Here is a 25,620-nt window from a genome sequence, read left to right on the forward strand (position 1 = left end):
GCAAAACTTTTGTGAGGCAGCTGCGTCCCACACAGGGTCACCTACCACGCTTACTAAACAAGAATTACTCATCATCTGCAAGAACTCAACTGCTCCACTGAAGTCCTACCAACAGCTACTGAAATAGGTAATGAATCTTTTAAATAAATTGCCTTAAAAGAAATTACCTTAAACAAATCAAATTTTCATTTTTTTACTTCGGATGGCTTTTTGTATTTGCAAAACCATGGTCAGTCAAGATCCTGGAGACATCTGAAAAGCTCAGAATTATTGTTTTCAGCTTCCACCTAATTCCAGTTACTTAGGATTTTTCAGGTAAATTCTCTGGGCATGTGAAGATCTGCTTCTGGTATTCCCTAATCTGCCTAACTCTTCACACTACCTAAGCACCTGAAGATCTTTGGTTTTTCTCTACCTAACTGCTCTTCCACAACCAATCTGGGCTTTTCAGAACAAGCCCAGCATGCACGAATCATTGGGTGTGATCAATCTTCAATATGAAATCCTAGTAGTCACTGAGTTCCTGCAGGATATTAAAAACCAAGGTTCAATTATAACGTCTTCTAATAAAAATCTGAACCATTGTCACTCAGCAATGATGGAAATTCACCTTCCTAAAGAAAATTCAAATAGTCTTCATCTGTACGGATGAATGTTTTTGGTTATAAAATACTTAAAATAATAAGGGAACTAGAGAAATATTACAATCTAAGGGCCATAACATTTATCTAAGTGGTGTGGAGAGTGTTTTAAAGAGTGTCTTCTCTTAAGATGATGCAGGAACTCTTGTCTTTTTACAGTACTTAGTCATTAATAAGAGAAAATGAAAGTTCTTCGTAATATCTAAAACCTAGGGATTTAAGATACTGCCTACCATAGACATCTCTGTTCAAATCTCCCCAGTAGGAACAGGGAACCTAATAAAGTGAATTTTCAAATTATTTAGTTCATAGAAACCTGTGGACCACCTGCTCTGCTTTAACAATTGCTCTAATGCAGGCTTTTAATACTTGGGTAAAATAAAAAGACATTTTCTAGATGATCCCACATAAAATCTTGTCAGACTTTTTTTCCACAAGGGAAAACAGAAAACCTTATTATTTGGATGGATCCAAACTAAGCTTTCCTTTTTGAAAGTGCAACCCAAAATTCTCGATATGCATGGCCTTACCTGAGAATCACAATCCCTTTCCAATTCTGTATCTACACATGATTATTCTTGTACTGAACTGCTGTTCCCTGCTCCAATAAACTCAACTCAGATATAATGACACTGGATTTTACACAGCTCTGTAGCTCCAACAAGTTTGGTCTATGCATCTGAATTTCAAACATATTGCATTTTAACACCATATGTTTGTAACTACCAGACAGACCTTGCCAACCCTGAGAATCAGACCAACTATGCTGAGTGCACCAAAGCTTCACTTCACATTCCAGAAATTAACCATCGCAATATCTGTTTCTCCTTATGGCATCGGCAGATGATTTCTTGAGGTCTCTGAAGCAAAATGAGTTTTCAACTGTATTTATTTGTTTGTTTTGGTACAGTCACATACTTTTTTTTTCTGGTTTTCTTTATGTTAATTCTGTATATTCAGAAGACACACTGCAAGCTTCAGAACAACAGCTTTCCTTTTATGTATTAACAAACATTCCCTGGAGAAGCATTATGAACTTAAAGTGAGAAAAAACAAGAAACAAGAGAAAACAAATGAGTATCGCCTAACATTAGAATGTGTTTCAGCTACTAAACCCTCCAAATATAAATGAAAAGACTATGCAATGAAATAATTAAGAAATCAGTTGTAAGTTGAGATTTAAAGAGCTGTGTGAGCCAGCTGTACAGACATCATAACAAAGGGAATAACCCCAAATGAGAGCCAAATGAGCAATTGCACAAAACTGTGAGACAGCAAACAGCAAGAAGGCTGGGGAGCAGAACTAAATCAGAGATAGAGTGGAAGTTACAGAAGCAAACAAACATGAGCCATATGTGAAAATATTCACAATGCATTAGTGTTTAATTAGTATAAAGGGTAAGAACACTTAACAGAGTCATCATAAACAAAGATGAATGGAAAATGTGCTGCTATCAAAAGTGGGCAATCTAACTGCACTACAAGTGTAATTTGATCAGTCACAACTTCAGATGTAATTTTTAAAAAATAGTATTTTGAAACAGCACTTTGCTACTGCATCTAGTGCTAGAAAAATAAAGTGTTGAAGGAGACATTCTCATCTAAGTTCCAGGTATTTTGAAAACAAATGCAACTGTTCACTATGAAAACAAATGCAACTGTTCACTATCTACCACTTATACCCAAATTTGCATTCCAATTCCATTTTGAATACATGAGATTTGCCTTTTGGATGAGGAATATGAAATGACTTTTCAAGTTTTTTCTCAAATAATTCTTTGGCTTGTGTGAAGGCTCTGAAACAGAGATCACACTGAAAGTTCAAATTAGTGCAAGAATGGAAGAGTAGGTCCTTCTTATGTTCTAGTACATTTGTTTTTTACAGCATACTAACCTGACATGGGCATGAGCACAGGTTAATTGCTCTCATAAAAAAAATATGCCACAAGTAGGGCAAAGGGAGAGCAAGAGAAGCAAAATGGGTTTGAAGGCCTTTGTGACATTCACAAACACTTTTTCTTAATAAGGAAGATGTTAGAAAAGTCAGTTGCATGTGTGCAAGTCATTATAGCTACCTATAGCTATGTACTTATTGATGATTTATGGCAGAGTTACACCCTCACACATCTTTCAAGCAGGTACAATCTCCTCAAGTTGTGCCAAGACATGACAATTTATTAGATGTCATAAGCTTCAAGCTTTAAATGAACAAAATATTTTAAATTCATGGTAAAGTATGGAAACAAAAACCAAAATTATGACATGAGGAAAGTGAAAAAAAGGTAACTTCCTGTGGCAAATATTTGCAAAATCTGCCCTAAATTAATGTGAAAATTTCAAGCAGATTTACCATTTTAGACACTATACAACATCCCAGGCTACACCTTCAAAACTTATTAAACTCATTTGGAAACATAAATAGAAATTGGAAGACCATCTGAAAGGGCACTACACCTTTATGTTGTTACCTCTGAAATTAACATTTTATTCAAGATTAGTTCCTCAGCTGCAGCAAACTGTATTTCTGTAATTTTCCTCCTAACAAATCTTTCAACTACAATTCTGACAGAGGAGTAAAAGCATTTTAAAAATCTAAAAGAAAAAATCATCAACTGAAAAATAAATTTTAGGAACTGAGATTCCAAGAAATACATGGAATTGAAAACAAAATTTCACTCATGGAAATTAAAAAAAAAAAAAAAGAAAAAAAAAAAAGAAAAAGGAAAAAGAAAAAAAAAGAAAAAAAAAAGAAAAAGAAAAAAGAAGAAATCTCCACAAATCAGAAATGAAATAAGAAACCATAGAGAAGAAACAATACTGAGTTGTTTTCCACTGTAATTCTCATCTAAATGAACACCCTTAAATCCAGAATACTCAAGATCCTACATGAAACTTCACTTCATAAGCATCAACAAGGAGTAGGAATACAAACTAAAGGCTGATTGCTTTTATTTAATGATACATACTTATGAGATCATAAATCATAACACAACATACAGGAACATTTTTTAAATGGGAAAAACTGTCTGTAAGAACCATTACCTGGTTTTTGAACTTTCATACAAGTGTGACTATGGAAGTATTTTAATTCTTGTCTTCAGACAATTAAATAAATTTCAAAGAAGATGAAGTACAGAAGCTGTGCAATCTCAGGTTTTAACTACAATATGCCTATTTAGCTTGCCTAAATTCCCATACAAATTATGGTACTAGAAATTGTTATAGATGGCCACTGTCTTAAAATTCCTCCTTTAAAGAGTTGTCTTCTCAAGACTGCCACATTTAGGAAGATGCAGAAATATACCTCTTCTCTAAGATTTTGCAAATTAATCAATTGATTAATTAAGTCCTGCATCCTTGACTGAAAAGTCAGACGGAAAGCTGTACACCATAATGGAAAACCAGATTTTCCATTCTTGAAGCATAAACCAGTTTAAATTACATATACAACATGCTCATGTATCGCAGAACATGACAAAGATAATAGGAATTTTAACTGGTTGCTCTGCATCCAGGATTAGAAGAATGTATTAAGTAAAAATGCTTTTACAGTGGCTGCATACTTAATTTAGCACAGTAAATAATGGGAACTTTGTACACAAAGATGTGAAGTAGGAAGTTGCTTGGATTAAATACAACAAAGTTTAAAAATCAACCCCCAACCCCCCAACCTATCTACATATCTATTTACAAGTTGTGAATGAGATGCTTTTCACAATGATTCATGATTGGAGTAATCAATAACTTGGTGCAAAACATTATTCTGATTTTTTTTTAGTTTCTAGACCTCCTTGGTCTCAAAGTTAATGTATACAAAGGTTGCTTTGGTTTTCTCTTCTCATTTATCCAAACTGTAGCAGTGTACAGCTACCAATGTTCCTGCCAGTTTCAGTTCTGCTCTTCAGAAACTAATGGGCAGCAGGAGTTGTCACCAGTTTCTCCCAGCTGCTTGGAAATCTCAGAAGACTCAAGTTCAAACAGACACTATGGCTATTGCAAAAACAGCACAACAAACACCAGGAGACTGTTTCTCTTCTCATTTTGTTAGGAAACATAAATTGCTCAAAAGGAAGAGACAAGAATTCTTATCCAGGAGTGAAAAGTGACAAAACTCAAAAAAATAAGCTCTCCAAAGGTTCTTAAAGAGGGCCTGGAACTTTGTGTGGGCAGGCGGGATAATGTTCTTACAAATCTACAAATATGTTTACAGATATTAATTATTATTTGCAACTAACTCCTAAAAACATGACTAAATTTAAGGAATTAAAACTTTGCATGAAAACCTTTATATCATATTTTGGTTCATCCTCAAATTCATCCACAGAATGATAAAAACATCTAACAATTCCAACACCTTAAGCACTCATTTGCAAACAGTTTCACAGCCACAGTTTATGTTCTGCACAGAAACTTCACAAGCAAGGATGTTGAACTAAAAACAAAACTCTGCCTTAAAATTCGTAAATCCCTCACTCGAAATTTGAGCTGATAAGTTTCTGTTTTATCTTATAGTTGGTTTCATGTTGCAGTTCTGAGCCATCCTTGTATTTGGGGTTCTGTACTCCCAGCTGATGCCAAATCTAATGCTTTTGAATGACTCCTGTTAGTCCATCAAGCACTTGGTACTGATTGATTTGCTTCTTTTGTCACCCTTAGGTAGATCCTTATTAAAATGGTGAAGTCAGCAACCAACCATCACTGAGTAAAGACACATACATAAAAACAATACACCTAAACTTAACAATTTTTTTGAAAACTATCAGACAAATGACTGGCACCTGCAACCACTGTTTTCATGTGAGTATCCAAACCCAAGACTTGGGGGGTTTTGAGGGTAATTCATTGGGAAAATATCCCTTTGGATCTTTACCTAATTCTGCATTCATTTTAGCCCAATACTTATTTTCTAAGAACTTCTGATTATCCAGACTTTTGTGGGAGCTTCAGATGCAAGGTATGCCCATAAACTGACAGTGTTCAATAGCTCATTTCCTAGTTATGCTGCTTCCATGAAATGAGGTGACTTGTTACACAATGTGCATATATAGCATGTGGAATGTGACAATGTAGAGCAGCTGAGGGCCTCAAGTTCTGTAGTGCATCAATTTCTTATTGTAAGTATCTCATTAATAGAAATGCTTTCACTGAAATTTAATTTCTTTAGATAAAATTTTCCCAGAAGCACAGAACTATAAATTCTACAGAATCATGACAAGATAAAGGAAAAAAAGAGAAATAGGGAAGCCTAGAGGCAAACTTACTAAATTATTTTATTGCCTGAAGTGAAAAGCAGAAGTAAATCAATAGTCAAAGTGTTTGACAGTTTTAATATTTAATACATTCAGTAAGTTTATTAAGCACAACAGAGGTTACTTATTAATTATCTGTGAAAATTTGCTCTCGTCTTTTTATTTGTTACGGCACAGAATTTTATACCTCTCCTCCTCTCGGTAAAACCGGGAAGTATGACTAAGGAAAGCCCGAGTGCGGCAGATTCCACGTACGGTGGGAACGGCGTCACTGTGGTCCAGCTGTTTGCTTCTCGCTCAGCCCTGTGAGAGCAGACGCCAGTGCCGGTGAGCGCCGGTCCCGGTGAGCCCCGGTCGCGCCCGCAGCGCTGCGGGCCCCGCCAGGTGCGAGCCCCGGGAGCGCGGCCCGCGCCGGGACAGCCCCGCGGGGCGGGGGAGCCGGGACAGCCCCGCCGCACCTGGGGGCGGCTGCCGGGGGCCGCACCTGGCAGCGGGGCGGGCGCCGGGCCGGCCCCTCAGCGCGGCGCTGCGGACTGCCCCGCGGGGATCCTCCTGCACCGCCCCGGGGGTTGGCGACCACCGACACCCCAGCCCCGCCCTGCGGGGGTCCCCCCGCGCTGCCGCCGGCGCGGGGGTCGGGCAGCCCGAGCCCCCCGGGCGGCGCCGCCGCTCCCGGTACCTGCGGGCGCAACTTTTCCCCCGCCGCCGTTCAAACGCGCTGCCGTAAAGCGCCCGTCTCCCGTGGCAACAAGGTTCCGGGCGAGCACTAGGTGTAGGAAGGTGATGTAAAAGTAAAACCACCCAGTGTCGTAAACCAGGTCCGGGGGGGAGGGGAGGGAGTGAGGGGGGCGGGCGGGGGAGGAGGTGACTGGAGCATTTAGACACCAGCGAGCGGATCATGGCGGATGGCCCCAGGTGTAAGCGCAGGAAGCAGCCGAACCCGCGCCGCAACAACGGTCAGTCACCCGCGGGGCAGCGCCGCGGCCGCGCTGGGGCGGCGGCGGGGCCGGGGCGGGGGCCGGGCACAGCCGTCCCGAGCGCGCAGGGGGGAGGTCGGGCGGGCGCCAAAGTAATTCCCCCGCCGCGGCTCGCCGGGAGCGCGGCTCCCTCCGCACCGTTATATCCGCTACCTGGAGCCTCCCTCGCCGCCGCCTCCCTCCTCCGCCTAGCGGTGCCTCCGCACTTCGCCGCTGTCCGGGACCGTTACACGCTGCTTCCCCCTCACGCCCCGCGACCGCCCCGCCACCGGCAGCGGGCTCGGGGGCCCCCGGCCGCGCCGCCGCCCTCCGGCCCCGGCGGGGACGCCGAGCCCCGCGGGGAGCGGCGGGGGAGCGGCCGCCGCCCGCCCGGCCGCGGCAGCCCCAACTCCGAAAGTTGTTACCTGCGCGCTACCCCGGGCGGAGCGGGGCCTCCCCCCGGCCCCGCGGGCGGGATCGCCCCGCCGCCCGCCCGGGAGCGCCTCTGCCGCCCGCCGGAGTTTCCCCCCCGCTCGCCCGGCGGCGGGCCGGCTCCTCGCCCCCGGCCGGCACTCCCCTTTCGGGGGGCGGCGGTGGGGGACGCCGGCCGTCCCCGAGCGGGCACACCCGGGCGCACACGCGGGGGAGGCACCGCCGCCGCAGCGGGCGGCGATTCGCGCGGGGGCAGCGCGGCCGCCCCGGGCCGGCGCCCCCGCTCCGCGCCCGCCCGCTCCGCTCCGCGCCGCCCGCCCCGCCGAGAGTTGGTGCCCGGCGGCGCCCCGCGGCCGCGCTGCCGCCCCGCCGGGCCGGTGGGGAAGGGAGGGCTGCGCCCGGGCGGCGGGGGCGGGCGGCGAAGTTTCTTCCCTTCCCTCTGGCTTCGGAGGTACCTGTTTGTATAATAATGGGTGGTAACGGTTTGGCCGGGGGCCCCGCTCCGCTCTCCGTGCGTGTGTGACCAGCTGCTGCAGTCTATATAAGGAATTACATTTACATTTCAGACTTAAGGGCTGCTGTGGGGTGGTGTTTTTTCCCCTTTGGTACGTGTGTTACTTTAAGATGCAATGGGAAGGTACACGGCGGGGGGAATAAAGGCTCGCAACACCCACTTTATTCTACTTATTTTCTGGAAAATGGAGAAGTAGTTCGGTCCTCGTAGCACGACTCTTCGGAATAGGATGTAGAGTAGGCAATTTTGTAACCCTCCTTGGCAATTTTAGGTTTTATGTGGCATTTCCTGTGCAGGGTCACAGATAGGAAGGCTTTGCCTGCGATCTGAGATGTTTTCATATGCAGTGAACGGTCTCCGAAACAGATCGGAGTCACGATCGGTGCTTCACCTCTCTAATGCTGACTGTTCGGGGCGTAAGGCGGTGATAAATGACGGCCTTTCCAGGGGCTAACGGGTTGCTTCGATTGCGTTGAACTTAAAAGGGTTTTCTTATTTTTGCTGTGTGCGTTTTCTAGCAAGTATTCTTGTTTACACACTCATGTTATTAATTCCTTGTCTTAGTGCAAATATTTATATTTACCTCATGATTTGGCTGTGCTAAAGGTAAGTTTGGAAAGTGCTTCTCTCTTTACCTTATTAAAAATGTGGATGATCAGAGAAAGGGGCTTTTCTTGTTGCTGACGACAACATGTGTGACATGTGAGTCTGAACCACCCAGCGTCTGTGCAGGAGCTGTAAACATGTTTACCTGAACAGGAAAGAAAATGGATTTTTCTCTTAAAGATCCAGTGATATGAATACCATGCTCTTAAAGCATATCAACAGATGACTTGAGAGAGAAATTTTCTGAAAACCTGGCTTTTGAAATCGACGGGAAAAAAAGATCCTTGATTGCTGCAGCAAATGGCAACTTGTGCAGGTAGAAAAAAAAGATGGTGTTTAGTTTTCTCCTGCATGCATGTCAGCCCCCTCCTGTCTGCTGCTTTCGTTCTCAAGGGAGGGATTTATTTACCACGCTTGCTGTCAGTGTTTTTCCTTTGTGCTTAATATTAGAAAACCAGATTTAAGGCTGTTTAGCACAAACCATTTTGTCTGTAGCGTGTAGCACTTGCAGAAAACAAAAGGTGTATAAGATGTGGTCTCATTCCAGGTATTTTTCATCTTCATCACTTTTGGACCTCATTGCTGCTCCCACTTTATTATAAAAAGCCTCTGAATCTTTATCAACTAGTTCTGCAATGTAAAATGTAGTGTGTCTTGGTTTAGGCTGGTTTTGATTCTTTTTATTGAGGAATTAAAACCAACTTAAGTCATTGTGCATTGGAGCATCAGGATCGGTTAGATAATAGAATCTGGATAATAGAGATTTCTCAGCAGTGGGTTTATGTTTGACTTGCAAATATTTACTGAAGAAAATGCATAGAAAAAATGTTAACCCTTTAACCTTTAAAATAAATAAGTACAAGGGGTTTTTTTCCCCAAAGTCTCTGAATGCACTTGGTTCTTATAGGTATGTTCTGTTAATGAGGAATGGGCATAGGGAAGATGCATAAGCAACTGGCTTGTTTGTAGCATAAACAACAAAAGCATTTTTATGCTGTTTCCTCTCCACTTTGTCCCAGAATAGGAAACTATTGCAGAGAGATTGCACTAGACATCCAGTATGCCAGTTAATAATACTGAGCTGTGGCACTGAGTTATTCTATTGTAAACTTTTCTTCTTTTTACCTCTTGTTAAACTTAATGCAGCTATTCTTATGCTGTAAACTTTTGTTTTGTTTTTTCTTTTTTTCCTCTGCTTTCTCTCTGTGTTTGGGAGCCGTCCTGGTGCATTAGGTCTAGCTGGAAAGACAGTCTTATCTTCTTAACTCTAGAGCTGGTTCCTTTCCTACCTTGTGTTTATTGCTCCCTACAGGAGATCAGCAGAGAGCCGATTGGTGCTGCCATTAAAGCCTCCGCTTACAAGGAAATCTGGCACTTCCTACCTGAAGAAAACTACCCTGTGTCATTGTCCTTAGTTCTGGCCAATACACAAAAACATCTGCTGCAGCAGAACAGTTTACAAAGCGTTGAGATAATGTGATACAGCAGAAACACAGCGCTGCTTGGGAATCTCTCATCCTATGTACTTCTTCCCCTTCTCCTCTTTTGATAGAAAAACGAAGAGTAAGAAAGAGAGACATGGTTTGAATATTTTTTGCCGGTCATCTGTGTAGCCACACTCTTGTGAGACTCCTGTGTAGACTTCAAATAGATTTAATATTACCAAAGGTTTTCTTATTCTGAGTTGGTTCGCAGTCAGGATTAGTTGCTTTCTTAGCTTCTCTCATGTATGTTATGGGGTTGCCTTAGTTCTTATTAAACAGCAGAACTAAAAGTGACACACCTTGTTCTTCAGCAATGCTCTGAGATAAGTGAAACAAACAAAATATTTAAAACTTTCCTTCATAGAGTATAAAAAGATACCAACCTTAAGTATAGATGTTCTGAAAATAATGCAAGTATGCATTCAGGTTTTCAGATGCATATTTAATGGTAAAAAGAAGAATGTATGAATCTGAGTAAATTCTGCATGCTGTCTGGTACATGTTGAGGAGAAGGTATAAGCCAGTCTTGGTCACAGTAAGTTCATTACTAAAAGGTTATGTAGATTGACTTGTTAGTGTGCTGTTTTGGTTGCTTTACAGTTGATGCTCTTCTCTTTTTATTTCTATTAGATAACAATTTCATATAAAGTTTTGCTATCAAGCCAAGAACTGTACGAAGACTGTAAGTCCCTTTGAATATGGCAAAAGCATATTTCTTTTAGCTCCAAGGTGTTAACTCCTGGCAGGATGTCAGGTGTTAGCAACACTTGGGATAAAACATTCCTGTCTTCTCTTGCCCCCTTGCCTTTCTTTTTTGCTAGGTATCATGTTTTCACTCTAGTGTTAATTTAAATTTGCAATTTGGGATTTGTGGAATGTAGCCCAGGTTAAAATTCCAAGCACAGTGAACAGGTCTACATGGACAACTGAATTAACTGTTTGAGACCAAGGAAACCTTCTCTCTTATGAACAAGTAATACTTCTGTTTTAACGTTAGCTTCTGAAATATAATGTGAATTCTCTTTAAAAGGCCACTATCTCTTCATTTCTCTGTCAGCAATCAGTGCTCGTTATTTTAACAGTTGTGAAGCAGGATGTCTTAAGGTAATTAACTACCTGAGGCAGTAGTTACCTTTTTTTTAAGGTAATTTGTGTCCTGAAACAATTTGCCTTGCTTGTAGGGCTCTGTATGTGTGCTGCTGAAATGGTTAATGAAAAGTAGCAAGAAGATGAAACTTTCCTTCTGACATGGGCTTCTCACTCATAGAAATCACTCAGTTTTTTTAGTTAGAAGTCTGAGGATTTGACTTCCTTGAATTCAGTCCAACTTTTCTGTTGAATATTTTTAGTTACAACAGAAAGGCTCAATGGGGAAGGGTTCTGTGGGCTTTGGGCTTTATGACAGGTCCTGTTAATTGGTGTTACTGACTTGGTTGGGCCCTTGCTCTCTGTAAGCAGCTCTTCCGTGGACAGAGCAGGAAGAAGGGCTTCTACAGATGTTCCCTGCTTCCTTCCCCACTGAGATTCTGGTTGTGGTATTAACCTATAATTTCTTCTTATAGAAGTTTTCCAGTGCTGGGAGGGAGAGGCTGAAGTACTCTGAAGTCAAAATACCGCTGTAATGCCTTTCCTCCTGTGGAAACATCTGTTTTAATAGAGTTGAAAATGCCAGTGAGGGGTGGCAGACATTTTTAACATGTGTGGGACTCTGTATTACAATGGTAAAGAAATAAAATTAACTTCTGTGAGACTTGAGTTGTAGGTTTTTTGCTTGTTGGGGTTTCTTAACTGATTTTTGATCAACTGCTCTCTATTGCAGAGAAACTGCTGGAACTACATTATCTGGCCAAATGCCTCTTAAGCGTCCCTGCTTCTAAATTCAGTCATTATTATTTACCAAAAATATAAGCTTATTGCTCTCAATTAGCTGTTTGTAGTCACTTCAAAAACATTTAACTATTTGATATTGCAAGGTGATTGGAGTAGGTGTGCTTTGTCACCTGTAAACCCAATCGTTAACAGTACATACAGCATCTCTGGAAATCATAAAGATTCTACTCATGATGGGTTTCAAATGCCCAAAACCAGATGCTGAAAAACAAAAATTACTCTGTTTTTATGTAGGCTTTCATAATGTATTGCAAAGTTCCAGATTAGCTGGAACTAATCAGCTGATTAACATCAATATTTCTGAATTTTTGGTGGTTGTTACCTACATTTTTCAAGAGGACTCACACATAGGATCTTTTCTGTTTAGGGCAACTAAGCAGAACCCTGTCTTTCATTTGTGGTCTCAGAAACATTGGTGCTTCATTCTGGCCGCTATAATAGGCCTGTTATTTTTGAGAACTAAATTCTCAAGTGACTTACCCAAGGTCACACAGGAAGTCCATAGCAAGACTGAGTCTCAATCCATTTTTAATCCTCAGGACTACTTTTGCATTTGGCTTGATCTAGAGCCTTAAAGGGAAAGAATAGTTTTGTGATTTGGTAATTACTATTCCTTTCAGCCTGATCGTTTAAGTTCTTTCATATTTATTGGAATATTTTTGCTTTCAGCAAACAAGTGGCAAGATGCAAAACTCAATTTTGTCTTTGGCCATTTTTAGATGGTATTAGGGTAGTGTTTTCACTGGTGATGTTTCCTCTCTTCATAGTCTATGTAATGATGTGCCAGAGAAGTAGAATGTTGTCTTCTGGTGTGTTTTGTATTCCCAAATCTTAAGTTCAGTGATGCAAGGGTAGGCAAAAATAAATCACATCAGGAGGGAATTAGTTAAAGACTACACTGTTAACATCAACACCCCTGCTGAGATGTGGAGGCTTTTAAGGGGGCTTTTTCCTTGGATTTTAACATCTGGGCAGAAATGATTTCATCAGATGTTGGTTTTGTTGTGACAGTAATGACTAAAGAAGAGTCTCAGTGTATTACTGCTATTTCTAATATCTGACAATGGTAAATAAGTAAAAAAGCATAAGTCCTCCTCAAAACAAAAATTTCCCAGAAACATATAAATAAGTGCCAGGCCTGGTAAGCCAGCTCGACTGGGGCAAACACATGCAAGTCTGGGTTTTACCACCACAGCTGCTTGTCACAGGTGGAGCTCTGTAGGAAGTGGCTGTGGGTGCAGGTGGGTGCTGCTCCTGCCTGGGCAGCGGGAGGCAAAGGTGGGTGTGAAGTGTTCTTGTGTCTTCATTTGTGAAGATGTGTGGTTAGTTCCAGTCATGAGATGCTGCAATACATCAGTTTGGGTAGGAATTCTTTCCTGCTGAGGGAAATGCTGTTTGAAGTCTTAAAGAATTAAAAAAACCCACAAATGGACAAACCTCCAAGCAAAGGTTGGAGAGTAGAGGGTTGTATGCATGACTGCTGGATGGGTGAGCCAAGGCGTGTGTGGGGAAGGAGGGAGAGTGGAATAAGCAGGGGACTGCTTCTCACTGAAGGTCTGATACCTTATTTCTGATGCACCTTGCTGGCTTTCCACAGAGAAATGTATTTGGCTGCTGCATGAGAAGATTGCAGCAGGAAATAGCTCTGAACTCAGTTGGCTGGATGATGCCTTGAAATACTGGAATTTTTGTTGAGTTGTGTAGGGAGTTTAATGAGTGTATTGTTTTGTAATGCTTTCTATTTCCATGTGATGTTGGCAAGTTTTTTAAACCTTTTATAAGCCATTGCCTCTAATACTCTGAGTTGATTTTTTAAGCTAATTATTATGTGCTCATGTATGTCTTAGTCTTGGTTTGCTTTTCTGGTTGTCCAGTTCCTTGCATCTTATTTTATTGTTGTTGGAAAGAGTAACAAAAGCTTGATATTTAAAAAAACTGTTTATAGGTGCAACTTTCTAATCTTTGTGACCATTTCTTTTAAGGAAAGACTAGAGTTGCTTTTGTTTTTCCTACTGAGCTAGTTAGTTTATTTAATCATCTATTTATCTCTTTCTTGCATAGATAAGTAATATTCTTGAGTGACAGTCAAGGAGAATGGGAAGCCCAGTCAAGAGCAGTGAGACTTGATGGATAAAATACTGACTCCAATTAAATGCAGCATAGCTTTATAAATCTATTTCAGTACTCCTGAGAAAAATACTTCTTCCAGCACACAGTGTGTAAGCACCTTTCAGGCAGTAAAAATGTATGTACTGAGTCTTTCTGTATCTTGGCCTATACATCCAATTCCTTGTGTGAGTACGTGGCAGCTTACATTCATGAGTTAGGAGGATAGGTGATGGTAGAGTAGGAAGAAGAAACTTATTAAATTTTTATCTGTGTGTGGAGCCATGAGGCAGGATTCAGATGTTTCAGCTGAACATATTAACCAGGTTTCTTTAGACTTGTACATTTGTCCCCAGAAAGAACAAACAGAGAAGAGAGGAGCCCTTTTCTACTTTGCCTCACTCTGATTGTCTCAGATGCCATTACTGTAATGTAACCATATCTTTTATTTTAACATGCTTTTTTAGAGCAACAGAAGTTAACTAAAAATATGCTTTCTCATTTTTGAGAAGTCAGTACTGTTTGAAAGCAGCCTGTTTCAGTTCTCTCCTTTTCAGCTGTCATTCCCAGCTGTCACAATCTCCGTGATGTGAGGACTTTACCCCTGTTGTTTCCAAGCAGTTTGGTTAACAGCTGCTGTCACCCAAAGGTTAAAACCTGAAAAGGGGCATCCTTTATTGGTTTCATCACAAATATTTGCTTTCTGTTTGGTAGCATCCTTCTTGTTGCTCTCCCTTCAGTGTGTTCTGTTGGTCCTATTTTTGGAAAATAGTGTGAAGCAAATGAACACGTCTAATGGTGAATGTATTTTTCGGGATGTGGTAGGGTGCCTAATTATTTCTGAAAAAGAGAGCAAAAAGAAGTTCTTTGCTGTGCTGAGGTGACATTCCATCCTGTTCAGCTAGGATCTAGAATATGAGTAGTAGTTCTTCAGTGAAAGGACATGTAAAATTAGTTCTTTAAACACCAAGAACTCTCTGTGATATGGGAGCATATCAGAAGGAAAAGAAAGAACTGTTCCTTAACTAACTGCACAGTATTCTATACTCCTTTTGGTGTAGATATCCTCTCTTTCTGCAACTCCTGTTTTTTAGCTTCTCACAGGTCAAGTGATAGATTAGGAACACTGGAGGAGCTGGCAAGATTGTTGGAGATAAATGAGTTATAAACCTTTTCATTCACCATCATCCAGAGAGTGACTTTCATGGACACTTGAAGCAAAGGGGTTAAGAGTCTGATGTGGTAGGGAATATTTTTACCTATGAACTGGTGTGCCTGTCCTTGTTAGGATCAAATGCTAGTTGGGCCAGTGATGCTAGAGAACACGTTCAGTTATTGTGATATAAAATGTTTTCATTATTTCAGCAAATGTCCCTTTCCCAATTTTCTTTGATAGGCAGCTGACAGACAGTGAGGGCAATTTTCTGTTCTATTTTGTAGGCATCCATCCACAGATGTGTATATGGAAGAAAGCAAAATGATATTACTAAAATCACAAATGTGACATGATTTGAAAAAGGCCTGGGGAAATCTATTCCATCTGAAAAAGGGCAAACTAAAGAACAGAAAAATCAGGCCTTACCTACAAGACTTAAGTTGATTTTTGTTGAACTGGTAGATCCCTAAAGAATCAGGTTGGGCTTTTTATTTGTTTGTTTTCCTGACACCTTCCTTCTCAGCTCAGCCAACATAATTTTTATTAATGCCCAGAAGCATCAGGGAGATGAGCTGTCCCTTTTTCTAAGACGCACTTGTCTTTAAAAAGTTTTTCCTAATGCCTTGAGGTATTTTTGCCTTGTGTGCATGCAGGTATGTATCAGATTTTCCTTCTTCACACCTTCTAGTCCATTTTATCATTTCTCTTAAGTTCCTGTAAGCTACAGTAAGTCATGTTAAGTCTTAGACTGGAAAAGGAGATGCTGTTCAGAATCTGTAACCTATTTAATCTTCCATCCTGTTTTATGTCTTTCCATAGCCTTTCCTTTTCTTCACAGTGTTCCTGGCACAGCTGTTTGGTTAAGTCAAGCAAAATAGAACCAGTCACACGCTACTGGGTTCATTCTTATGCTGTTGTTCACAGGAAGGATCTAGGTACAGTTTGCCTGGTAAAGAGCATGAGGTGGTGAATAAGGACTTTGAAGCAGATTTGGAGCTGTAATGACTGGCTTCCTTCCCTGCTGCTGTCCCTTCCCCTTCCTTGCTAAGCATTTTCATTTGAAATACTAAGGTGTGGTCATCAGCCATATCTGTTCTCAACTTCCAGTAATTTTTTGCTCACTGCTGAGCTGCACCATAATTACATATGCAAATGTAGTATTTTTTTCCCCTTCTTACCTTGTACATGTGGGAGAGGAAGATAAGGTTGCAGAGTACTGGTGGGGATGTGCTGCTGTTGAGAAGGTGCTGCAGATGGCTGCAGAAGGAGGCAAATATGCAACCTGCAGGACGAGGCTCAGCAGGGGATTTCAGAGCTTCCATGTCTGAAAGGCAACAAGAAAACAGTGTTCTTGCCAACTTTAAACTTTAGATAGGAGTAGATTGTAGGATGGCTTGTTATAACAACCTATTTTGATACATTCTAGCTACTGAGTGATGAAAGTAAATTTGCATTTCCAGGATGGATTTATTTTGTAGACACACATATATCTACATCTATCTCTCTCTATATATCTGTAGTTATATCCAATAATTGATCCAATCAAGACTAGTTTGAATGCTCCCAGTAGTAACACAAGGTAGACTTCTGTTCATGTGTTGTAATAATAGTAAAACCACAGAGACTAATTCTATGGAACAGACTATTCTGACATCTTCTGCCCTTCATGGTAAGGCTTACCTTGTATATTTTCCAGATTTGGGATTGACAGACATTCTGGGACACTAAATATGATTTTGAGCAAATATTGGAAGATAGAATTGGTTCTATAGTGCAGTCAAAATGCTGGGAGACTTTCTGAACAAAAGTGAAAAAACACCTTAGAAATGAGAAGCAGAATTTAATTGGTAGTTGTGGCACAGGAAAAGGGAAATAGTTCCAGTGACATGTCATGCAGTATAACATACCACAGTTCTCTCTATTTCACCACGTGATTAATCATGCCTGCATAGTTCATGTGGTAGGTACACCTTAAAAAGATGAGCCTGGCTTTTACCTCAGCATGTGAGTGAATAAAACTAGTGGCAGATTTTCTGTTTCTGTGAACTAAGCCTGTTCACAAAAGGAGAATTTTAGCTTTCCAACTGTAAAGGATACAAATAGGCTTAGTTGAATAAAGATCATGAGACACGGCAGAGGTTTATGATCCTGACAGAAAATTCTTATGAGATATTTGATGCAAACTGTTGTCTGTGGATCTGATGCTTCAAAAATATTTTTGGCAGTACTGCTTGTGACAGTGCTAAGATGCTTTCCTTTATCAGTGAAATAAAGTAAGGTGGTTAAGAGCTCTAGCAAATATGGGCGTCTTCTTTGTTTTGGTATGAAGTTGCAAGACGTCTCTGTTTATTTATGTCATGTGCCTGTAAAAAAGTAATTAAAAAACTCCTTGTTGTGCACTACTGTATGCAAACCATTTCACTGTTTTTGCTCTTTCATATGTATGGTGTCACAATGCTGTGGCATATAGAAAATACAGACAGTTTTTTAGAAAAGAGTGAGTTCTTTTTTGAGCCAGTAAGAAAACAGAAGTGCTGAAATTGAAAGCTTGTAAAGTGTCTTGTTCTAATAATTCACAGTTGGTTATATTTAGCTCTTATTTCATCTTTCTGACTTTTGGCAATATTTTTAAGCCTTTTGAAGGTCTCATATAGCAAATTCAAAATGTTTAACAAAAATGTTTGTGAATTTTCGTGTTCCAAGATGCTTGCTTACTGTGTAAAGTCTTCCAGGTTTATGCCTTAATGCATCATAATAGGCATCCTAATGAAGCTTTTTATCCCTTAAGTATTTCCCCAACCTGCCTACCTTTAAAGAATTCATGTGTCTTCCTTCAGCCACAGTTTTAAGTAGGACTGTCAATCCGATGTGTGTCTTGTTCATTCCTGGGTCTGCTGTCGGAACACTTTGTAGCTGAAGTGTGTGTGCGCATGTGCAGCCGCATGTGCTGTTTTCCTGCCTTTTCCTTTTGTCTGTCAAGCTTCTGGCTGATAGCAGATTAGCCATCTGAATGTGGGCAGCAAAGAGTAATGGCCTGCACAGAATGCCTGGGGCTTCTTGCGTACAATAAAATGACTCCATTATAAAGCAAAAAATGACAAGCCTGCCATGGAAGATGTCTGTACTGGGGAGATGGAAGAGAGTAGCCTTTGGTTTATGATCATGTTAATGGGTGTAAAATAAACTTAATTTTTTTCAACTGTCAAAAGTATTCCTAGGTGCTTTACAGAGCAGTGCTGACGGTTCTTCTAGCAGGAAAATACTTATGAGCTAAATTGGTGATGTACTACTTGCTATTCCTGATTGCTGTATGTGTGTGGGGGAAGGAAGGGAGTAACAGCATGATGGCTCAGTTTCATTTTCATCATGCAGGTGTGCGTGGTTTTTTCCTTTCTTTTCAATTTTTTTATCTCTAATGTTTTGCTTAGTTACAGGATTACATAATCTGCCCTGCAGAAGTGTGTTAGGTTTATTAAGTCTTTTGGAAGATGTGGTAATACAGATTTGAAGGAAATTGGGCCAGGAACATGGCTGAGACACAGAGAATCCAGATGCTGGAGGAGGACATGAAATATAAAGGTGTAGAGAGTTAGATAAAGTAGAACAAATGAGGCTGTGTGCAGAAGCATAGTAGCAGGAAAACTAATGGGGAGTCTTACCAAGTGTTTTTTGACAGCTACGCTTATCCATTGCAAGAATCCAATGTTTAAGAAGTCCTCTGAATTGTCTACAGTTTACTGTGTCATTAAGCAGTAGTGGCTGCTGGTGCACTTATAACTTGCAGTTTCAGCTTTCAGGAAGATTTTTTTTTGTTTGTTTTACAGCACTCAAGCTCTAAAAGGTGATCTCCCCCATTAAAAAAATCATGTGCAGTATGTTAATTTATGCTAAATGGAAGACCTTCCTGGTTTGCATCTGCTTAGGAAATTAAGACAGCTTCTGATGTATGTGAGCTTCCAAACTAGCTGGCAAAGTCAAGATAAAAACGATTTGGTATATAGAATATGGATATATTGTTAAAACATGGAAAACTTGTCTTAAAATGCTTAATTAAACAAACTTCTTAACTGACATTTGGTGTAGTTTGTCTTGCTTGTTGTAGTCTGTTCAATATGTTGCTGTGGTTACAACTGAAGTGGACTCTGGAAATCTATGCTTTAGCAGCAAAATGTATGAATTGCAACTTTTAATAAATAAAATGAGAATACTATTTGAGCAAGCTTTATTTTTCTCATTCTGTTAGCTGCTGCCAGGTCTCCTTGTGACTGTTCTGGATGTGAATACTGGTTGTTGTAAGGATCGTGTCCTTTGAAGATCTTTTAGCTACATGTTACACCCCAACTTTCCCCAGTCTCTTGGATTGATTTGCCTTAAGCAAAAACCCTTCCTAAAAATTTCTGCTCTCTTCCTCTCCTCCAATAAAGTCTGCTGCCCATCTCCTCCTCCCCACTCTCCCAAGAAAAAGGAAACAACTGAAACTGATTATACCATAGAGCTCCACAAATGCTGCTCCCTTGACAGCAGTATTAATTCTCTTTACATACATTTTTGTTTTGCATGCAGAATTGTTTCTATAGTCATATGACTTTTTTATGGTGCTGAAGACTGTAGCTACTTAGTGAGGAAGCTGGTGATAAAACTAAAGCTTAGTTGACTGTCTGTAATGGTGGGTAGGATGTAACTGGTGACAAATAAAATACATTCCAGACTAGTTTAAGAGAGATCTGTGGGGTTTTTCTCATCTCCTCTTTCCTTGCCCCATGTGATTGGTGTGGTTTACAGTAGGAAGCCACTAGTTTCTGCAGTCACAGATGGAAAGAGAGGTGTAGTCACTGGTAAGTGATATAAAGACATCTGAGTAAAAATAAGAAAGTGAACTCTCTTAGGGGGGAAGGAGTTAGCTACATATTTTACAAGTCTTTCAACATCTGTGACGTAAATGGCACTCCTGCAAGCAGTATGTTGTACATTAATGCAGCTTAGGAGAGTTGCATTTATGAATATGACTGAAAAGATCTAGACCTGTTTTATCTTTTGTAGTATTTTCATAGTTGCACATCAGACTGAGAAGGGTGCTGCCTTTGACTGACCTGGCTGGCATGGCTACATTTGGTTAACTGGTATGGTTGAAGTTCTCTATTTAAAAATACACTAGTAAAGTACAGTCCTAGTACTAATAAACAGGATTAGCCCTCAGTTATAACAGCCTTTGGGTTGGTGCTTAAGATCTCTTTGTAGTTTTTTGTGGGCAAATACTAGTACAGCAGGATTGGACTCCTGAGTTTTGGATGTGATAATTAAGAGCACCAGCTGCAGAACTGTGAAGTGCCTGAAGTGGCATGGGGCAGAAACTTGTAAATCCATATTTTTCAGGTTTAAAAGGTAACCAGTTCAGAATATTTATTGCTAGATTTATCTTACGATGTATTTTAAAACTATGCAAACAGGCTGTCTTTTGCTGATTGGACTGAGGAGGATGCAGAAAGAGCTTAGTGTCTCCTCTGTAAAGGATCCAATGTATCAACTATGAATTTACAGAAGGCCTTATGCAAACAAAAGTGCAATGCTTGTCACAAAATGAGATGCTTAGAAAATAGAGGCCTGGAAGGTGCCTTCTTCTATCGTTCACCTTGTGTCCTCCCCCCAGTTTTCTGTTGTGGCCAGCCCTTGCCTTAAGCTTTGACAACACAGTGCTATTAAGATGTGGAAGTTCACAGGTTTACAGTGATTTGCTCTTGCAGCCTACTTCAGCCCAGAACCATGCAGTTTATCTGTCTTTTAATTGTCTACTGTTTTTCTTAGATAGAATAGATTTGTTTCTGCAGTAGACAAGTTAGGGTATGTGAAATATTGTTTATTGCCATCTTTTCTATGTGTTGTAGGCCCTGTGTGAATCCTGAATACTAAGAAGAGTCTTTTAGATGTGCTGTATAGACAGATGTTATAAAGCCTCGTGGTTTTTCCCTGTTCTGGAATTGAGTAGTTCTTAAAAGAAGTTAAATGAGTCAGTGCAACGTTCTCGCTCCTGGATGGAGTGAATCCAGTGAATCCTGTCATGCTTATCTAGCTGTCCAAGAACATCAAGATTTTAAGATGTACAGAGCTACAGTGTGTTTTTCCCTCCATTCTTCCCCCTCTTCCAAGCAAGAATATTTTAGAGATGGGAAAAAATGCTACCAAAAGAAGCCAAATGTATGTTTTTCAGCTTAAATAAGGCTTATGATTATCTCTGCTGTAGTAATAGGTAGTTTAGGTTTCTTGGAGCAAATCATGCAGTTCTGAAAAACCTATGTGATTATTACAGAGTACTTCAGTGGACAGTCTCTGATAGAGTTGGGAACTCTTTAATTTGGGTAACTTGCAGAGACTGAAATGTAATCCTCAGCTGATCAGCCTGTAGTGTAGAACGAGGAGTGTCAAGTTCTGTTTTGGAGGAAGCATGTATTCAAAATCATTTGGGTTCATTCACATGTGCTTGCCCTTAGATTTCCTTTTGATGTTGACTTGTAATGGTGTTCTGGAAAACCATACAGCCAAAAGCATGTTGATATTACTACCTTGGGTGTTATTGATGAGACTAATCAATACCTCTGATTCTATCTCTTTCTTTTTTTTTTTTTTTTTGCTTTTTAAAGTTTTGTTAACTGAATCTTATTTCTCTGTACCTCGCAGATTCCTGGAGTATCTGGTGGCCATCACAGCCATCTACAAAACTCAGAATATTCTAAAACTAGTAAGCAACTGCACCAACATGACAAATCTGTTTGCTTACACAGCAGGATAGAACAGGAGGGATTTCTGTACCATCTTGAACACAACCTGCCAGGCATTAGGGAAGCAATGTGCTTTGTTCACAGCGGGGGACAGAAAGGATTTGGAGAGAAGTGAGGCCTGCATTGCCTTGTGATGCTTGTGTTGTCATTCTCATGTGAGAAAGAATAAGTGGTTTTTAGTCATCTCTCCTGTCTCAAACCCTCTAGAAGTGTTATTTTTGTTGTTTTTCTCCATTTCTACAAGTGGGACACTCATGGAAAGCCTAGTGAAGATTTCCATTTCAGCTTGAGGGCTCTGGAACAAAATATTCAGTCTTTGAGATCATGGTCAATCTTCTACTTTTAATGGAAGCTTAGTTATTCATGTGGGAAAGGTGCAGATGAAGAAGTCATGCTGAGCATCTGCAGGATTCAGGGGGCCTATTTCCTTAGCCAAAAAGAACAAACATATTTTGTGCTTCCTTCAGAGGTGCTTTTTTTCCCCATTTGTCAAAAGAAAAAATACTATCTCCTGCCCAAAGGTTATTTAAATTAATGCCCTAGTGTTTGAGATGAGAGCATGTAAGGCAGCTAATTCCTGTCAGTTAATGGTGTGTGTCCCACTAAACACAGCCCTCTTGCTGCTGCCTTGAGAGGCGGTCACTGGAGCAATCTGTGTCTGTCACCAAATTGTGTCCCTTTGGTGGAAGCCAGGAGGGATAGAGGCTGCTTTTTGGCAGATGCACTCCCTGTGCTTTGGCATAGGAGCTAGAGGAGGTAGCTGTAGGAGATGTTGGTGTCTTATTCTTCAGCTTGGGGGAGTCTGGGTTGCTGACAAAGTGACAGAAATGTGTCTGATTGCCAGCTATGGTGAGCCAGCATCCTTATGTGAAACCACCTCCTGTAATAAAGTGAGGTTTGAGGTTCTCTCTAGTTGAGATGTCTGCTGGTGGCAAAATGCTATAGTATTTGTAAGACATAAAGAAAACAGAGTTGTTCCTAGGAAAACACTGCCTCAGAAACACAGTGTTTTAGGGTATAGACCTCTTCATCGGCAGTAAAAACAAATAACAACTTGCTTGCTGAACTGTGACCTGTTTTGGAGTGACAGTCTTGCAGCTTGCTGAATCGACAGCTGGGCTTGCCACTGTGCTGCCTGGAGCTGAGAGCGAGCTTCACAAAGCCTTTGGAAGAATACATTTGTTTTCGTTCACTGTTATTTCTCAGCAGGTTTTCAGTTGCTGCTCCCCCACTTTTCGTAGCCCTGAAGCTTCCCAGCCCACTACTGTTTCAAGTTAGTTTCTTGTGTGCCTTCTTTAAATATCCTTAATGGCAGCTGGAAGACTCAAATAATATTTGAGAAACTAAGAAAATCAATGATAAGTTATTTGGTAAAGCTTTTTGAGCTCTCTGGTTTAGCTAAGTGATTTAAATGTGAATTTTTTTCCAGTTTTAATCAATTAATTAACCTCTAGTTAGGTAGAAGAACCTGTGGGTTTGTTTTTTTTATGTAAAGAGGGAAGGATATAAATGGTTTGGTCAGGCCATCTTTCTGATAATAATTCAATATTCTGCAGATGAGTTATGTGAGTTGACATGAATCTGGCTAAAAAGGAAAATTATCCATCTTTTCCAGATGAGGTAGTGCCAATTGTGAGGATTAAATGTTCGTGCAAAAATTATATTATCTCTGAGCTAAATTTTGCTAAACATGCTGTGACATACTTGGCTGGCATAAACTGTATGTCAGTGTTTGTGACAGTGGGGTTTAAACTAGTTCATTTCAAATCCTAGCAAGCAGCAGCTGAAACACTGCTGAATGACCTTTGACATAGGGACCCATGAATGCCCCAAGTATGATTTCACTTTCACCACGTTCTTTGTGAATCTGAATGCTTGTCAAATCAGATGTGTGTTTAGACCTTTTCACTGAATATGCTTGGAGGGAAAGAACAAAGCCTGGGGTCAACTTGGCATAATCCCTGCGTTTATCTTTATTCTATTATAGCGGCTTGTGGGGGATGGAGTTACCATTCTCTGTGAGGTGAAAGTGCGAGTGGAGTGTAGGTAGGCTGTCTGTCTTTTCTTCCAGACTTTCCCAGCAGCCTGACTGGTCTCCCATGATTTACTTGTGTTAATGTATGGCTGACTAGGCAGGTTGCTGGTTGATCCAAGTGCTTTGCTGGTTTTTCTACCCATTGCTGTTCTGTAGCTGCTGCGCCTACCCACTGATGTAAACAAGCACCTCTAGCTTGTCCTGGGTAGCACATGCAGGAATGGCTCTGTGCTGCAAAGTGCTTTGTTCTCCCCAGTGGACATGGGAGAGGAAGTAATGTGGCTTTGCACATTACAACTACTTCTGCTTCGGTACAAATATTATTTTTTATTTTAAGAGATAAACAGCTTCATATAGTACATATGTATTTTTTGCTTTTACAGGCTATTAGTCACACTCAAGTAAGGAGTGACTAAGTCTGTTATTAGCCATTCAAATTGGGAAAGCCTTTGTCTCAAAGGGAAGAACCGTAGAGTTCTACAAAATGATTGTTACAGACTTTTTGCAGTATTTTTAGATTTTACTCCTCTGGTAGAGTCACTTCACAATACAGGATTGTTTCTGTGTGGTGCTGGAGTGGTCTGAATCTGTAAACGAGCTATTGTGCGGTAAAGTACGGGTGGGTGGAGGAACTGTATGACAAAAGGCCTAGTTACCTTTACAGTTTGTTCGCTGTACCTCATACACTTTGTCTCAGAAGAAAAGCACTATTCAGCGACTGCAGGATAAGGAGGCAGCCTTTCACACCAGGCTTATGGGAAATTTCTCTCTGACTTGGGGGTTTTCAGCTTGTGTACCCTGCACCTTCTGAGGCTTTCCCTGAAACAACTTCATGTGTCTCTGAACCCTGTGTACCTCATGGGGTGAGCGCCTCCAAGTCTGATGCTTTGGCCAGTGTTTTCTACCTTAATGTGAACTTGTTTGAGTTTTTTTCTGTTGGATTTTTAATTAAATTTTGAAAAATTTATTTTTAAGGAAAGAATGTATTCCCTTGTGTTTTAAAGGTTTCCAAACTAGGAAATAACTCACCCTCATTAACTTCTGAGATTTAAAGCATATTAAATATCAAGGAGATCTGTTTTTCATATATGTATAACTAAACCTGTTAAGAGTAATTGTGAAATCTTGAGTGTACTTCTTTAGTTTTTAAACTGAACTTTGAAGCTCGATGTCCTCAGCAGTTCTCTTCAGCTTCTTCCATGTTTTTTCATTGTTTACTTTCTCTTTTCATAGCTTAAAGGATAAGGACTTAGAAACCTGTTCATTCTGATTGAAAACAAATATCCTTCACTCAGTACCCAATTTTCAGATTTAAAACACTTTTCCACAAAGAATTGCTCTTGAGCTGGATGTTTTGGGGGTTCGGAATTTTTTTTAAAGCAGAATTGTGTTATTTCAGTCCATTTTGGAAGAGAGGAGAATGAGTGCTCTGGGGTGAGCAGGACTCTGCTTCTCTTGCCTGACCCAGGCAAGCAGGGGAGGATGGCTGCAGACAAGCAGCTGCCTCACACTCTCTCTGGACATGAACAGCCAGAGCTGGCTCCTGCTCTCCTCCCAGAAGCACTGGAAGGTGTACTCAGCCCCACAGGTCTCAGCCATGCACATGAGTTGGCACTAAAACACTTCAGCCCAGTAGAATAATTTTAAAAACTAATGGAGGCCTGAACCTATACCTGTGTTAGCTGTGTGGGTTATGGAGGTAGTAGTGTGTTTGATACTATCAACATATTTTTGCTCAGAGTCTCAGGCTGAGCATCATGGTGTGCTTTTTTGCTTGG

At 40.8% G+C, this 25,620-nt stretch overlaps 1 protein-coding gene and 1 long non-coding RNA gene across 3 annotated transcripts in view; one reads left to right on the forward strand and one right to left on the reverse strand.

Moving 5' to 3' along the window:
• Positions 1 to 3,376: 3,376 nt before the first annotated feature.
• On the reverse strand, positions 3,377 to 7,162 carry LOC134559721 (uncharacterized). Its single transcript, XR_010082571.1, has 3 exons — positions 7,021 to 7,162; positions 6,570 to 6,656; positions 3,377 to 6,193 (listed from the first exon to the last, which is right to left on the reverse strand). It is a non-coding gene; the product is annotated as an uncharacterized LOC134559721 (long non-coding RNA).
• The window catches only part of ZEB1 (zinc finger E-box binding homeobox 1), a 121,440-nt gene continuing 102,545 nt past the window's right edge, over positions 6,726 to 25,620 (forward strand). Inside the window, exon 1 of one of the 2 annotated variants that reach the window (XM_063414785.1) lies at positions 6,726 to 6,846. In XM_063414785.1, coding sequence (XP_063270855.1) covers positions 6,789 to 6,846 — 58 coding nt within the window. In that variant the 5' untranslated portion in view covers positions 6,726 to 6,788. Of the gene's footprint in view, positions 6,847 to 7,059; positions 7,730 to 25,620 lie in introns of those variants that run through there. The other variant, XM_063414778.1, reaches the window with a different exon arrangement.

This window comes from Prinia subflava, chromosome 1, assembly GCF_021018805.1.
Source record: "Prinia subflava isolate CZ2003 ecotype Zambia chromosome 1, Cam_Psub_1.2, whole genome shotgun sequence".
NCBI classification, from domain to species: Eukaryota; Metazoa; Chordata; class Aves; order Passeriformes; family Cisticolidae; genus Prinia; species Prinia subflava.